This window comes from Heterodontus francisci, chromosome 4 (assembly GCF_036365525.1).
Source record: "Heterodontus francisci isolate sHetFra1 chromosome 4, sHetFra1.hap1, whole genome shotgun sequence".
NCBI classification, from domain to species: domain Eukaryota; kingdom Metazoa; phylum Chordata; class Chondrichthyes; order Heterodontiformes; family Heterodontidae; genus Heterodontus; species Heterodontus francisci.
The window spans coordinates 105,512,769-105,528,680 of NC_090374.1; the positions used below are offsets into that span (position 1 = coordinate 105,512,769).

The window sequence follows — 15,912 nt, forward strand, 5'->3', positions numbered from 1 at the left end:
TGCCGCCGGGAGGCTCGGGCTGGGCTCTTCTGGTGTCGGCCTCCAGGGCGGGCCACTGCCGGACACATATTCTGTGCTCCACCCGCACCCCCCCAACCCCCCAACCCCGCCATGGAGCCTGACATCGTGCACTTGGTAAAATCCAGCCCCATGTGTGCTTTAATCACGGCTTTGTACAGCTGAAGCATAACTTCTACCCCTTTGTATTCTAACCCTCCAGATATTCCTCAAGATATAAAGAGCAGAATTCCATTAGCATTTTTGGTTATTTTCTGTATCCATTCATGACATTTTAATGATCTAAATAGCTGGACCCCCAAGTCTCTTTGGGCCGCCACTGTTTCTAGCTTTTCACCATTTAGAAAGTACCCTCTGCTATCCTTTTTAGGCACAAAGTAGATGGCCTGATATTTACCTCATTGAAATCCACTTGCCACAGTTATGCTCATTCACTTAATCTATCAATATCTTCGTAATTTTATGCTTCCAACTACACTGGTTACAATACCACCTAGCTTTGTGTAATCAGCAAATTTGGATAAGTGGCTTTCTATTCCATTGTCTAAATCGTTAATAAATACAATTAATAGTTGAGGCTCCAACACAAATCCTTGCAGGACACCTTTAGTCACAATTATTCTGCCTGCCCGTTATCCCTACTCCCTGTCTCCTTGCACTCAGCTAATTTCCTAACCAGGTCAATAGTTTGCCTTCAATTTCATGAGTTTCAACTTTAGCTAACAGCTTCTTATGAGGTACGTTATCAAATGCCTCTGGAAGTCCATGTAAATAACTTCCAAAGATATCCCCCATCCACTACTATAGTCACCTCTTCAAAACATTCAGTCAGGTTCATCAGTGCATGACCTACCCTTTACAAATCCATGCTGGCTCTCTGATCAGCTGACCCCATAACTGTAGCAGACTCCAACAGCGTAATTAGATTTTAAGTACAAAAAATCAAAAATAGATATTGCATAAAGCAATAGCTGATACAGAATAAGTTCAAACCTAACAGAATATCAGGGGTCAGATGTTCACATAAGAGCTTTTCTTTCATACTTTATAACATCATGTTAACGCTTCAATTAGTCTACAGCACATTCTGTGTAACACCTTTTCTCTGATACCTGAGGCCCATGGGTAACTGCTACATGTAGAGGATTGCCGATAACACGCTTCTGTGCGAGTGCAATGCTCTTGCAGACAAATTCTTTGTAGACAGATTCCTCCACAAATATTCTGGATCCTGCCAAACAGCACTGTCCTTGATTGAAGAAGAGACCGTGATGAGCCTGTTCTACAGCAAAGTCCACTGCAAAATATGAGTCAGGTTGACATTAACATTCATATTTGAAAATCTGGAACATTATTTTGGAAAATTTAATACAGTTTGATTTATCAGAGTTCAAATCCACTATTCAAATAGAATGTTAATTTATTCCACTGAATCCTATTGGATTTCTCTAGAAACCTTAAAATGTCTTCTATGATCATGTAGGATAATCATTAAAGCTGCATTTTACAGCAGCAAAATCAGAAGGAAGTACTACTCACATCACATTGACTAGATCCATTTATTAAATATTAACACGCACAGTTTATAACCTATTACACTTTGAAATTAATTATGTGAAGTTACATTATATGCCATTTATATTCAATAATGTGTTAATAGATTATAGAATTGAATACATAAAAAGCAAAACTTATAATGTTACTAATCATTTAACCTTTTTGTAGCATAGCTTGGTAGTTCTATGGACTGGTCCTACTAAACAGTTTAATTTTTTTAAATCAAGTTTACCAGTTCCCAAATTGGTCCTCTACTTACAGAGGTTGGAAAGTCTGGGTATCTGTTGTCTCCTGTTCCATAAAGAATATAATAGATTCCCCATTATTTTATGACTTTTGTTCTGAAATATCAGTATTATTGCTGGCATGGAGCCCCTCGAGTCAGATCCCTCTCATTGCCAAGCTGCTGTGGGGAGTGGGGTATAAGCTTTACAGCAAATACAGCTTTACAGCTTGGGAACTGAAGGATCCAAGGAAATCATATTACTGTCAACTGAGCATGATTGGAACGAGAGCAATTCATCAAGTCTCTGGTTACATATTGCAGTTAAATAGTTAACTTGGTAAAATGTACCTTCTGCTGTGACAGTTTTATTATCAGTCACTGTTATCTTAAGTAATCTCAGCGAGCCATTCTGGTGGTGTCATATCAAACTCAGTTTTGGATTTATGAGATTTTGCCACTGATATTACTCCACATGAGTGCGATCTTGGCATAGCTTTTGAGCTACTACTATACATCACACCAGGAATGACAGCAAATGGAGAACAGCAGACTCAGGCAATAAGGTTCAATGGCCATTTTCTGGTTTATGAATTATTGTTTGAATTTTGGCCACAGTTAATCAATTACAACTGGACTTCTGAATTAACAGTTTTTATGCTGTATTCATTTCAAGAAACTAAAATTGATTGATTCAAGCTGTATTCAGATTTGTAAATGGTGAAACTCAGAAAATTAATTATTGTGCAGCTAGCTCCCAGGTAATTCCAGATTTTAATAATGAACAGTTTAATAATACAACAGTTTTCTATAAACTTTTAATCTGCTTTGTCAAATTCCATTATAATAAAATGACATGTACAGTCCTTTGGTCAATAGTTATTGTAGTTTGATTGTAATTTAACATCATGGGTAGGTTATATCTTTCACCAACAGGCAGTAAACTCAGCATCGCCTGATCGCCTCTGCGCGTTATACACATGCCTGATAATTGGACAGGTTGTAGAACAGATGGCCAATCTGTGATGCTGAATTTACTGCCCTGTGGTGAAGGTTCAAATCTACCCCCAATGCATCTGAAATCATAAACAAAATTACAGACTCAATAATATTGTTTCTAAAAAGAAGACAACAAAGATGAGGAACCTAACACCTCCAAATGAAAAATAATGAATAGTCCATGTCAGCCTACAGCAGAAGCTGGACAACATCCAGGCTTAGACTGGCAAGTGGCAGATAACTTCTGCACCACATACTGTTAAGCAATGAACATCTCCAACAAGAAAAGGCCTAACCACCTCTCTCTCTCCTTCAACAGCACTGTTTGACACCATCAAGGTCAAACAAGTCTGCTTGACTGGTGCTCTTGCAACTGGTCTCAATTTCCTTCCTTCTACCATGAGCACACTGTGGCTGCAGTATGTACTATCTAAAGGATGCAACAACTCTGTAACAAGATCATTTTGCCAGAACTTTCCCGCTCCTGACCTCTACCACCAAGAAAGACAAGAGCACTAAAGTCATGGAAAAACCATCAACTACAGTTTCCCCTACAAGTCACACATCATCCTGACTTGAACATGTGTTGCCAATCTGTCCCCATTGCTGTGTCAAAATCCACAGAAGCTCCATCACCATCTTCTTGAGATAACTTGACATGGGCAATAAATATAACCTTGCCAATATCACCCAAATCTTGATACCAAACAAGAAAAAAACCACAGGACAAACATCTGATGAATATGAAATTTAAGAATAAAAATAACTTTTAATACTAACAGTCCGCATCAGCAAATATGATGTTTGGATTCTTCCCTCCAAGTTCCAGTGTTACTCTCTTTAGATTACTCTTGCCTGCTGCCTCCTGTATTAGTTTACCAACCTGAGTGAAAAATATTAATTAGAATGGTGAATAGAATGTTCACACATATACTTACTTTTATAATGCACTAAAAATATTTCACATACTGTTCATAACTTTGAATAGGAAAACATGAATGCCATTTTTTTCATGCTGCAAGATCACAAAACCAACAATAATGAAAAGATTTTCCTTCATGAGGTACTAATTACATTGGTCAAACTCCTAGCAAAGCAATTAACCACATCTGCATCACTTCCTTAAAATATCTCACTAATTGTCTCTGCCCATGTAAAAGCAGAATGTGTTTTAGGCTAGAAAACCTCAAGTTTAATTCCTGTTCCATGCCGATTTAGCTGGTCTCAGATGGAAGAGATTAGAAATGTTCAAGGTTATGGAAAATAAATCTGCTAGGGCACTTGCTTCTGATTGTTATTCAGTGGTCTCTACTACCAACTCCTGTAAGAAGGGACTGTATACAGCATTCATTGAGGTGACCACACACTGTATGGTTGACTGCAGAGTGTAGTTGTCATGTGCCAGAGCCCCACACATGTTTTAGTGGACTCCTTCTCACTCTTCCATGTGTTGTTGAGCTGCCTGGCAGGCAGTCCAATGCATTGGGCATTGCCGATTCTTGTGTTCCTAGGACCATCAAAATAACAAAATGACAAATATGCTTCTATGAATATGTGATCGTTGAAGATAGCAGGACATATTGAGAGAGTGGTTAGAAAAAATATGGGATCTTGGGCTTCATAAAGAGGTATGAGTGCAAAAGCAGGGATATTATGCTGAACCTTTATAAAACTCTGGTTAGGCCACAACTAGCGTATTGCGTCCAGTTCTGGTCACCACACTTTAGGAAGGATGTGAGAGTCCTTGGAGGATACAAAGGAGATTTACCATAATGGTTCCAGAGATGAGGGATTTTTAGCAACAAGGTTCAGTTGTTCTCCTTGGAGCAAAGGAGATCGAGGGGAGACATTGGTCGTCTCAATTTCTCTGCCCCCCTCACTCACTCTAACCTGTCCCCCTCTGAACTTGAGGCACTCCGTTCTCTCAGGTCTAACCCCGACATGGTCATCAAACCTGCAGACAAGGGTGGTGCTGTTGTTGTATGGCGTACCGACCTCTACCTTGCAGAAGCTCAACGCCAACTCACAGACACCTCTTCCTACCTCCCTCTGGACCATGACCCCACCACCGAACATCAAGCCACCGTCCAAAGGACTGTCACTGACCTCATCTCCTCTGGAGATCTTCCCTCTACAGCTTCCAACCTCATAGTCCCGCAACCCCGGACAGCCCGCTTCTATCTCCTTCCCAAAATCCACAAACGGGACTGTCCCGGCAGACCCATTGTGTCAGCCTGCTCCTGCCCAACTGAACTTATTTCTTCCTATCTAGACTCTATCTTTTCTCCGCTGGTCCAGTCTCTTCCCACCTACATCCGTGACTCTTCTGACGCCCTACGTCATTTTGACAATTTCCAGTTTCCTGGTCCCAACCGCCTCCTCTTCACTATGGACGTCCAATCGCTCTACACCTCCATCCCCCACCAGGATGGTTTGAGGGCTCTCCGCTTCTTCCTGGAACAGAGGCCCAACCAGTCCCCATCCACCACCACCCTCCTCCGCCTGGCTGAACTTGTTCTCACATTGAACAACTTCTCCTTCAACTCCACGCACTTCCTTCAAGTAAAAGGTGTCGCTATGGGTACCCGCATGGGTCCTAGTTATGCCTGTCTTTTTGTGGGATATGTCGAGCATTCTTTGTTCCAGTCCTACTCAGGCCCCCTCCCCCAACTCTTTTTCCGGTACATTGATGACTGTATCGGTGCCGTTTCCTGCTCCCGCCCCGAACTCGAAAACTTTATCAACTTTGCTTCCAATTTCCACCCTTCTCTCACCTTTACATGGTCCATCTCTGACACTTCCCTTCCCTTCCTCGACTTCTCTGTCTCCATCTCTGGGGATAGGTTGTCTACCAATATCCATTATAAGCCCACTGACTCCCACAGCTACCTCGACTACACTTCTTCACACCCTACCTCCTGTAAGGACTCCATTCCATTCTCCCAGTTTCTCCGTCTCCGACGCATCTGCTCTGATGATGCTACCTTCCATGACGGTGCTTCTGATATGACCTCCTTTTTCCTCAACCGAGGATTTCCCCCCACTGTGGTTGACAGGGCCCTCAACCGTGTCCGACCCATTCCCCGCACCTCTACCCTCACCCCTTCCCCTCCCTCCCAGAACCGTGACAGGGTTCCCCTTGTCCTCACTTTTCATCCCACCAGCCTCCATATCCAAAGGATCATCCTCCGCCATTTTCGCCACCTCCAGCGTGATGCCACTACCAGTCGCATCTTCCCCTCCCTTCCCCTGTCAGCATTCCGAAGGGATCGTTCCCTCCGCGACACCCTGGTCCACTCCTCCATTACCCCCACCACCTCGTCCCCGTCCCAGGGCACCTTCCCTTGCAATCGCAGGAGGTGTAACACCTGCCCATTTACCTCCTCTCTCCTCACTATCCCAGGCCCCAAACACTCCTTTCAGGTGAAGCAGCGATTTACTTGTACTTCTTTCAATGTAGTATACTGTATTCGCTGCTCACAGTGTGGTCTCCTCTACATTGGGGAGACCAAGCGCAGACTGGGTGACCGCTTTGCGGAACATCTCCGCTCAGTCCGCAAGCAGGACCCTGAGCTTCCGGTTGCTTGCCATTTCAACACTCCCCCCTGCTCTCATGCTCACATCTCTGTCCTGGGATTGCTGCAGTGTTCCAGTGAACATCAACGCAAGCTCGAGGAACAGCATCTCATCTACCGATTAGGCACACTACAGCCTGCCGGACTGAACATTGAGTTCAATAATTTCAGAGCATGACAGCCCCCCACTTTACTTTCATTTTTAGTCATTTTTAGTTAATTTTTCTTCCTTTTTTTTGCATTCCTTTTTACATTTTTTGCATTTATTTCATTTCATGTTAGTTTGTTCAGTTTGCTTACCCACTGTTTTTTTCAGGTTGTTTTTCTTCAGGTTTGCACTTGCTGATGTTCTATATTCAGTATATTCACACCTAATCTGTACTAATGCTTTGTCTTTCAAAACACCATTAACATATTGTTTGCCTTTGCTCCGTGACCTTTTGGTCAGCTATGTGGCCTGGTCCAATCTGCACCTTCTCCTTTGTTATCTCTTGCCCAACCCCCACCTCACTTGTTTATAATCTGTGACTTTTCTAATATTTGTCAGTTCCGAAGAAGGGTCACTGACCCGAAACGTTAACTCTGCTTCTCTTTCCACAGATGCTGCCAGACCTGCTGAGTGAATCCAGCATTTCTTGTGTTTGTGTACAAGATAATGCCAGGTTTGGATAAGGTAGACAAGGAAAAACTGTTCTCATTAGCTGATGGTACAAGGATTAAATAAATGATTCCTGCTATACACATGTCTGCAGAGATCAACCACACTTCCAAATGACTAATATGTATGGTGTTGCAGCCACAGCAAAAAAAAAAGCACTATTTATTCATAACTTATATGGTCCTTGTTCAATCCTTGGTAGCTGAATTGGGAAAGGAGGAAGTGTTCTGTCGGTGAGTCTGCAGTTAATTTATGATGGTTGGAATAGGTTCTCTGATCACTCACTGAATTTGCTGAAGAATAGAATTTCAGGACCTTTATGTCCAACTCTATAGTAATCTTAGTGGGAAAGATATTTGAGGCTTTGTAGTAAGCACATGGCTTCTTTTACAATTAGCTGAAGTTTATCACATTTGTTAGCTAGGAAATAGAGCTTGAATTTTGCAATGTTACTTTGATTCACAGAATTTAGTGAAACATTCAACACTATGTTGAATGTACTCAAATGTACTGTATTAGCAAAAATGACTTCCAAACCCTATAGTTAAAGTCCTCTTGAAATCTGTGATTTATCAAAAGCAATAATTACTGACATTATCTAAAAAAACCCTCTAAATTGATTTGAGAACTGCATAGTTTTACAAAGGAATGGTATTTATCTCAAAGTACCTCAGTAGAACCAGTGAAGGCTACTTTATCTATGTCCATATGACTGGTTATAGTTGCTCCTGCTGTACATCCATATCCTGGTACAATGTTCACCACCCCAGGAGGAAATCCTGCCTGCAGAGAAAAGCAGCGAGTTAATATTCATAAAACTTAGTGATGAGTTAGTTAAGAATGTGTTGTGCTCGTTAGTTTTTAAATTACTTTAAATTACAGACTACTAATATTGATAGAATGCTGAGAATAAATTTATGATCATGAAAATGGAGGTAAATTATAAGTTTACTTAAGTATGGAGCTGTGGTTATCTTTCAATGCAATAGATCAAAATAGGTTACAAATTTAAATCAGAATGATGGGTGCTGAGTGACACTTGATGGGTCTGCAGGCATCTTGCTTGTGTCTTTTTGCATGATAGTCAGGTATGACATTATTGCCACTAGTACTGTTCTTTTTGGCCTGCCAGAAGTGATAATAAGTGAAGCCGTGTATAACACTTTGGTTAAGTTTCACTTGAGAATACTGTGTCCCATTTTGATCTCTTCACATGTTGGGTGATATAGAGACGTCAGGAAACGATAAAAGTGCCACAAGTCTGATTCCTAGCTTAGAACCAGATAGACTTAAACATATGGGTTGATTTACTTTAGAAATATTTAAATTCCATCTAATCTATCTAATAAATGTGTTTAAAATCCAGAAGAGACTAAACTATGTTCATGTAGATCAATTATCTCAATAAGATAGTTTAGAGAGAACCCGGGGTCATTTGTGTAAGTTGCACAAGGGTAGAACTAGGTCAGGTGTCAGGCAGTCTTTTCTTTCACAAAGAATAGTATATCTATGGAACAAGGGGTGGCACAGTGGTGCAGTGGTTAGCACCGCAGCCTCACAGCTCCAGCGACCTGGGTTCAGTTCTGGGTACTACCTGTGCAACGCTTGCAAGTTCTCCCTGTGACTGCGTGGGTTTCTGCCGGGTGCTCCAGTTTCCTCCCACAGCCAAAGACTTGCAGGTTGATAGGTAAATTAGCCATTGTAAATTTCCCCTAGTGTAGGTAGGTGGTAGGAGAATGGTGGGGATGTAGTAGGGAATATGGGATTAATGTAGAATTAGTATAAATGGGTGGTTGTTGGTCAGCACAGACTCAGTGGGCCGAAGGGCCTGTTTCAGTGCTGTATCTCTAAATAAAATAAAAAAATAAATAAAGCTGCTGGATCGTACAGTGAGTGCTGATTCACTGCATTCCTTCAAAAAAGAACTGGATCAATTCTTAGCTGTAGCAGAGATCACAATATCGAGAAGACAGGTGGTAAACCAAGCAATATAAATCATAGTCAGTGTAGTCTCTTGGTGTAGTTTTGATGGCAAAAGACAGTTGGAGAGGAATTTTTCTGCTTTTCTCGCCCCTAAATTGGCTGTGGGTTTTTAATTTTTTTTAATGCCTCTCCCAGGTGATAATATGGCAAGCTGCTGGGTGGGGTGTGTTTTGAATCATGACGTTTAGGGCATCACAATTGTGTGGTGCAGATGCAATGGACCGGCTGGTCATATCCTGCACATCATTTCCATATGTTTGTAAGTTTCCTATACCTCCTCTCTGTGTTATTAAAAATCCAGAAATACTACTGTCATGCATGGAAGCAGACATGATGAAATAAACAATGAACTGGAAGAATTATGAATTTAAAAAATCAACTGCTAAACAAAATCACAAGAACATGGACACTTATACACAGTCAAAATAGAGTAACGGCCGTGTGACCCCTCCTGTACTCGAAATCTGCAAATTCATCGGCAAAAATGAGGCTCATTAACCTCATCTGAAATAGCTCTGGGAAGAATCCCTTTGAAATTAGAAGAAGCTACTGCATATTAATGACTCTGATCAACATGACTGGATTAACAGAGAATGCTGGAGACAATCTGGCTTATAGCCAAATGAAGATGAATAAGGTGTAAAGGATCAATATCGTAACATAATGATTCCCATTCAAACATCAAACGATGACATGGATATCATATCTTAGTCCACTGTGTAGTCATAATAGGGGAGAGGGCCATGTGTCTTCTAACAGAAACTAATGTGAGAGAATTTTACCTTAAAAAGATAGCTCTCTGGAGAGAGGGAGAGGAGATCAAGCCAACATCACAGGAAGCCTGTGAGAAGGATCCAGCAGGCAACAGGTGAACCCTGCTGACCAAGAACAGCCACCACAGCAGAGACATCATAAAGTGACTTTGAGATTAACCATCTCGCCACTGGCTTTGGGCTGTATTACAAACACAACAGCTCTACAATACCTCCTCAAGTTCAAGACTGTGAATAATCAGGCCTGCAAGTTTTAAAACAAAATACTTTTTCCTCCTGAGAAGACTCAATAATCTTCTGTAAACCACAAACACTTTCTTCATTTGGGACTTTAAACTATTTCTTACCCTTTTTTCACAATCTATCTATTCTTGTGTTTGTCTGTGTGCGGGTGAATGTGCATGTGAGTGAGGTTGCGATCATTTTGGGATTCATTTAAAAAGTAATTTATTTTTTTTTACCTACCAGAAAACCTGTCATTTTAAAATTTATTTGACCCTAAAGACACTCAGGGGCTAAAACATAATTTTTAAAAAACATGATTGCGGTCAGTTGGGAGGTAAACAGTGGGAACCACCCACACCCCTTACCACCTGTCAGTAACACTACCAAATCTGAAGAAAAGTGGCAAGCTGCTCTGGAAGAAGACAAATATTACTAATATGACAGGCAAATTTCCTATTGTATAATGGAGTGATTGGCTATTGCAATAAGAGCACTTAGATCTCATTTTAACAGCAATACTTTATTTTGTATTTTGTGGGCACTTTCAAAGTTTACATAGATGGTAGAATGATAAAACCTGCACACTCCAACCACAATCAATAGTGAAAAATTAGGACGAAACATTTTGAGGAACGTTATGAATTATGATAATTGGGAGGTAAACAGTGGAAACCACCCACACCCCTTACCACCTGTCAGTAACACTAGAATTCCCACCTACTGCACACTGGTGTAAGTTGGGAGAAAACTGGCCAAGGCAACACATGGGGCTGGATTTTAAGAGCCTACCACCGTGAACTCAGAAAATGGTGGCCCGCTCACATGGCCTGCATGCCAAAGAGCCACCGCAATCCCAAGCACGGCGGCTCATTTAAAAAGCCGGGGCGGTCCATCCCGGCAATGGCGTCAGTTGCCTATGTGCAGGCACTGGCGCATTTTTTAAGGGCAGCCAGCACTGCTGGCATATTTAAACCTTTAAAGAAAACTCTCTCCAAAATTAAATGAATAAATTTCTGATGCCCATTTCCCACACCCCCAATAATAACAATACTCAATTGCCCTTCCCCCCCAAAAACACTTACCTTTTAAATGTGACCTTCCCCCCCCCCACCCCCCCACCCTCCAACCAGACTGCACAAAGTTTGAACTTCAATCATCCCCTACACCCATTACGTGTATTTGAACCCATTCTCACCCCGTACTAAAAATCTTACCTCCTCCCAACTCCCCACCAGTGTCACGCACCTTTCCCCAGGCGGGGAATGGAAGGCGTGGGAGTGCCAGCCACTGCGCCAAAGATCGCGGCGGGCCCTCAAGCTTTCAGGGGAGTGTATTGCAATTTAGTCATTCACTTGATTAATGTATGTCAAGTAGTTTCCCGTTGCCTAGCGGTTGGGGGGGGGGGGGGCGGTGGGGGGCCGCCATGCAGCCTTGCTGGTGCTGGGAGGATCGGGCCGGGCCCTGCCAGCGTCGAGGTCCGTGGCGGGCCTCATCCGGAGCCATCTTCAGGTGCCCCCACCCCTACCATGGATCACAATGTTGAGGGCTTGTTAAAATCCAGCCCACAAAGTTCATTTTGTCTACATTAATATACTTATGGGTTGAGGAGGGAGGATTGGTACAATAATGAATAGGAATAGAGTTATGTTTTCTTCCTGTGGCATTGGCAGGAAGTATACTTCTGATCATCAAGTGTAAATTCTGGCTTATCATGCTTTACACTGACATGGTAGTTTGGTTTATTTTCGATTGTAACAACAGGCAGTCGGCAGAGTGCATTCTTTGCTCACTCGCTGTTATTGCGACAAGGTTCAAGCCACTTTGAGGCCCGGGTCTCATGGACATGCAGCCAGTGAGCTATGAGTGCCAAACTGGTGCTTTGAGGCAGCAAGACAGTTAGGGATGGGGGGAAATCGGTTGACTTTAAATTTAGCTTTAAAAAGTCTGTCCAAGCTCACCAGGTGACAGGATTGTGATTTGAAACAGAACTTAATAAATAATAAGTATCAACTATGCTATAAGAGATACATTTCTACAATTCCTGAATGCAGGGATAAACAAGAAAGGAAAATAAAGTTGATAACGTTTTTGTAATAAAATTCTAAATTTTCCTTTAAATATTGCAAAATAATATTCTTAATTTTTAAATTTGATGGCTTCATAAATCTTTTAATGAATATTGCCTCTGTTGAAACTCTGTTAAGATCATTTTTGTCTCTTGACAAAACAGATAGAAATTTGTCCTACGTTGTTGAAGTTATTCTGGCCACATACATGAACCATGCACTACAGGTTTTTATGTTTTAGTTTTATACAATACAAAACAGTCTTTTAAAGTACAAGCTTTGTATCATTTAATGACAACTTCTTGATTAACTCATTTTTTTTTACCAACTTTCTTTCAACTTGTGATTTTGTCCTCCTAGCGTCAACTCTTCACCTAGATTTCTCAATAAGAAGTGCAGATTCTTAAGGATATTTTAAAAACATTTAATAATTTATAAATCTTTCAATTCAATAATAACTTTAGATTGGATGAAGAAACAAAGAACACCACTTCTGTAGTCATTTGATGGATCCTGCCTAAAAAAAAATCAAAGCACTTTTCCCATGGAAGTTAATTTTTAATTTTCACTGGCAAAAAATACTAATCTGTTGGTCTCCCTGTGTTTTTACTGTATGGGAACAATGTCACAACTGGTTGCTAAAGTTGATTTGTAATGAGAAATGTTAATGTTTCTTGTATCCAAACCCAAAGAAATCTCAGCACAACTTGATAACAATATGAGTACTTTGATTTTAATAGCATTGTGCAACTGAAGCGTTAATACCTAGCTTCTGAAAAGTACGCTTGCCTCAGATTAGCAGTTAATTTCAAAAATCAGTAAAGCAGGAAGTTTTGCATCCTTTATGGCAGCTGTTCACTAAGATGCCTGGGGATATCAACTCAAGCTTGACGTGACCTAGACCTCTAGTATGAAGTGAAAGAAAAATGATCAACCAATTCCAGTTCGATGTCTAGAGTTCTAGTAAATAATTTACTTGCTGTGACTTATGAAAGTCATTTTACCTGCTAGATTTAACCATTTACAATCAAAGTGACTCACAACTAAAGAGAATAGCTGACACTAAATGAGGCAGAAAAGGATATAAAGAATTTCAACTTGGACCATGATGTGGCAGACGGATTGGAAAGAATATATTAAAAAATAGAGTAAATACTTGAGCATTATTGTAAATATTTTAGGCATCAGCACATCCCAAAGACAGAAAGATCTAAGTCTAGAAATTGGATCACATTTGATTTGGGGTGGGGGTGAGGGTGAGGTGGGGCTAACCTGGCTGAAGTACACAATACACTCGCCTAATGAGGTCAGTGGCAGGAACAGAGCAAATTGGTCCAACGTCCTCATTCATATAGTTGCCAGTTGTAGCCTTGAAGACAGTTCGCCAGACATGAGGGTTAGCGAGATCAGCTGGCTGAAACTTCGACAAATGGCCTAAGGGGTTGGGGAAATCAGGAGGGGGGTGAGCAGTGGCCAGCAGCCCCCAGTTTTAATGTGAAATTGCCTGTTGCATTCTGGGCAAACCATTTCTGGTTTGGATCCTAAAAGTAGCATTAGGCTCCATATTAGCATACTCATGGGGTCTAAAACCTGTTTTAGGCAACAGTGGGAAACACTTCTATAGTACCTGAACCAAAATAGCATTGGATGTGTTGGCCCCCTAAATTGGACTTTATTTCACTTGTTTAATGCCCAGAAAGCAGGCACAACAAAGTTAGATTTCATCCCTATGGCATTTTCATTCAGCTGTTGTGTTTCAGTCACATCAAGACTTTATAGACAATGAACTTCTATGAATCTGTAGCTTCTCCTTTGTCAGTTGATGCTGGGTGTCATTTCATGCTTTTAGAACAGTTACATGGGTGGATATGAATTTATTTGAGTCTACACCTGCAGAAACATTTATTTGATTAAGTAAGAATCATAAATAAGTATCTAGTTCATAATTCTCAATTTAAACCAATTACCTCATTGATTAAAGCTCCCATGTAGAGTGCAGTGAGAGGGGTTTGCTCTGCTGGTTTGATCACTACTGTGTTGCCACAACAAAGTGCAGGGGCAAGTTTCCAAGTAAACATCAGCAGCGGGAAGTTCCACTGTAGTGACAAAAATGTATAACATTAATTGCATCAGAATTTATTGATTACAGATTAGCTGTATGGACATAATAATACTAACTATGGCATAATAATATTCATATGTCATAATGGGATAAGAATTACACAGGATTATACAGCATAGAAACAGGCCATTCAGCTCAACCAGTCCATGCCACTGTTTATGCTCCACTCAATCCTCCTCCTATCTTTCCTCAACTAAATCTATCATTGTAACCCTCCATTTCCTTCTCCCTCATATGCTTGTCTAGCCTCCCCTTAAATGCATCTAAACTATTCACTTCAACCACTCCCCCACTGTGGTAGTGAGTTCCACATTCTCACCTCTCTGGGTAAAGAAGTTTCTTCTGAATTCCCTATTGAATTTCTTGGTGACTATCTTATATTGATGGCTTCTAGTTATGCTCTTCTCCACAAATGGAAACACTCTCTCTGTATCCACTCTATCAAAGCCTTTCATAATTTTAAAGACCTCTATTAGGTCACCTGTCAGACTTCTTTTTACAAGAGAAAAGAGACTCGGTTCATATGTATAGTGTTATCAGGAAATTTCACAATGTTTGGCATCTCCAATAAAAACAGAAACATGATTGTTAAGTTAACACTCCTGCACACAGAACTGAGCTTAAAGGGTGTATGGGTCAGAGACAGGGCTGCAACACAATTCTGCATCCCACACTCCCTTCAAGTGCAGCTTCCTGCTGTGAGTGTGGGATCATAATATTTACCCTATGTTCTAAAAGAGGTTATTGCTAGAAATATTCAACATATGATATTTTCACAAATAAATTTCAATGCTGATCCATGCAATAGTGAACTACTTAGCCTAATGTGACTTAATGTAGGATTGTTAGTATGCCAATAACTTTCTAGCCAAAGTTGCTCTTGGCTGTGATATTTATCAGTAAGTTAATAATGAATCAAAATTAACTTGCATGTAATAAATGCAAATTAACTGTTATATTCACTAGAAATTGACCATGTACAACCATACGTTCAAATACAATTTACTGAATTCTTTGAAGTATCGAGCATTAATTGTTAATATATTGACTCCTCAACTCATTCATGCACATCTTTTAATTCCGTTGCCTGCCAGGGAACCATCTATAATATTACATAATTAAATGGCTTGGGATTTGGTTGAACTTCATAAAGCAATAAATGACTATTATACTGGATAAATTATCAGATTGCACACTAAAGCATTTAATGAATGGTTTGCAATAATTTATAGATGAGGAACTGACGACAAATAGAAATAATCATTACACTACAGTACAGTTCAGTATAAAATGATGGTATTTCATCTCTTAAATTTACTTTATGGTGAAATAATACTTAAATGTGATTCTACAGAGTAGATTTTCAATTTATTATTTGGGTGCAAAGCTGTTTGGCCATCTGTTACAGAAACTGCCTGATTTATTCCATTCCGAGCACGGATAGGTTATTAATAAGCAAGAAAATGATAGTACTCTTGTATTAATAGGATTTTGTTCCTCATATGAATCAAAGTGGTCAAAGGACATAAATAAAAACAGTTTTGTGTTTGGACTTGTTTAATGAAACTACCCAAACTTGTTTTGTTTAGGGCCATCAACAATCATCAGAGACGCCAAGAGAAAGAAAGCGGAAAAGAGAAAGAGAAGGAGGAAGAAGCCTTCCACCTCAACAGCATCTTTCATTTATATAGTGCCCATAATGTGGGAAAATGT

General features: G+C 40.5%; 1 protein-coding gene across 2 annotated transcripts in view; it reads right to left on the bottom strand.

The window, feature by feature from the left end:
• Window positions 1-15,912, bottom strand: part of LOC137369178 (retinal dehydrogenase 2-like) — an 81,039-nt gene that overhangs the window by 42,774 nt on the left and 22,353 nt on the right. For both annotated transcript variants that reach the window (XM_068029958.1, XM_068029959.1), the window contains exons 6-9: window positions 14,045-14,173; window positions 7,700-7,813; window positions 3,578-3,680; window positions 1,131-1,315 (exon numbers count right to left, since the gene is read on the bottom strand). In XM_068029958.1, coding sequence (XP_067886059.1) covers window positions 1,131-1,315; window positions 3,578-3,680; window positions 7,700-7,813; window positions 14,045-14,173 — 531 coding nt within the window. The remainder of the gene's footprint in view (window positions 1-1,130; window positions 1,316-3,577; window positions 3,681-7,699; window positions 7,814-14,044; window positions 14,174-15,912) is intronic.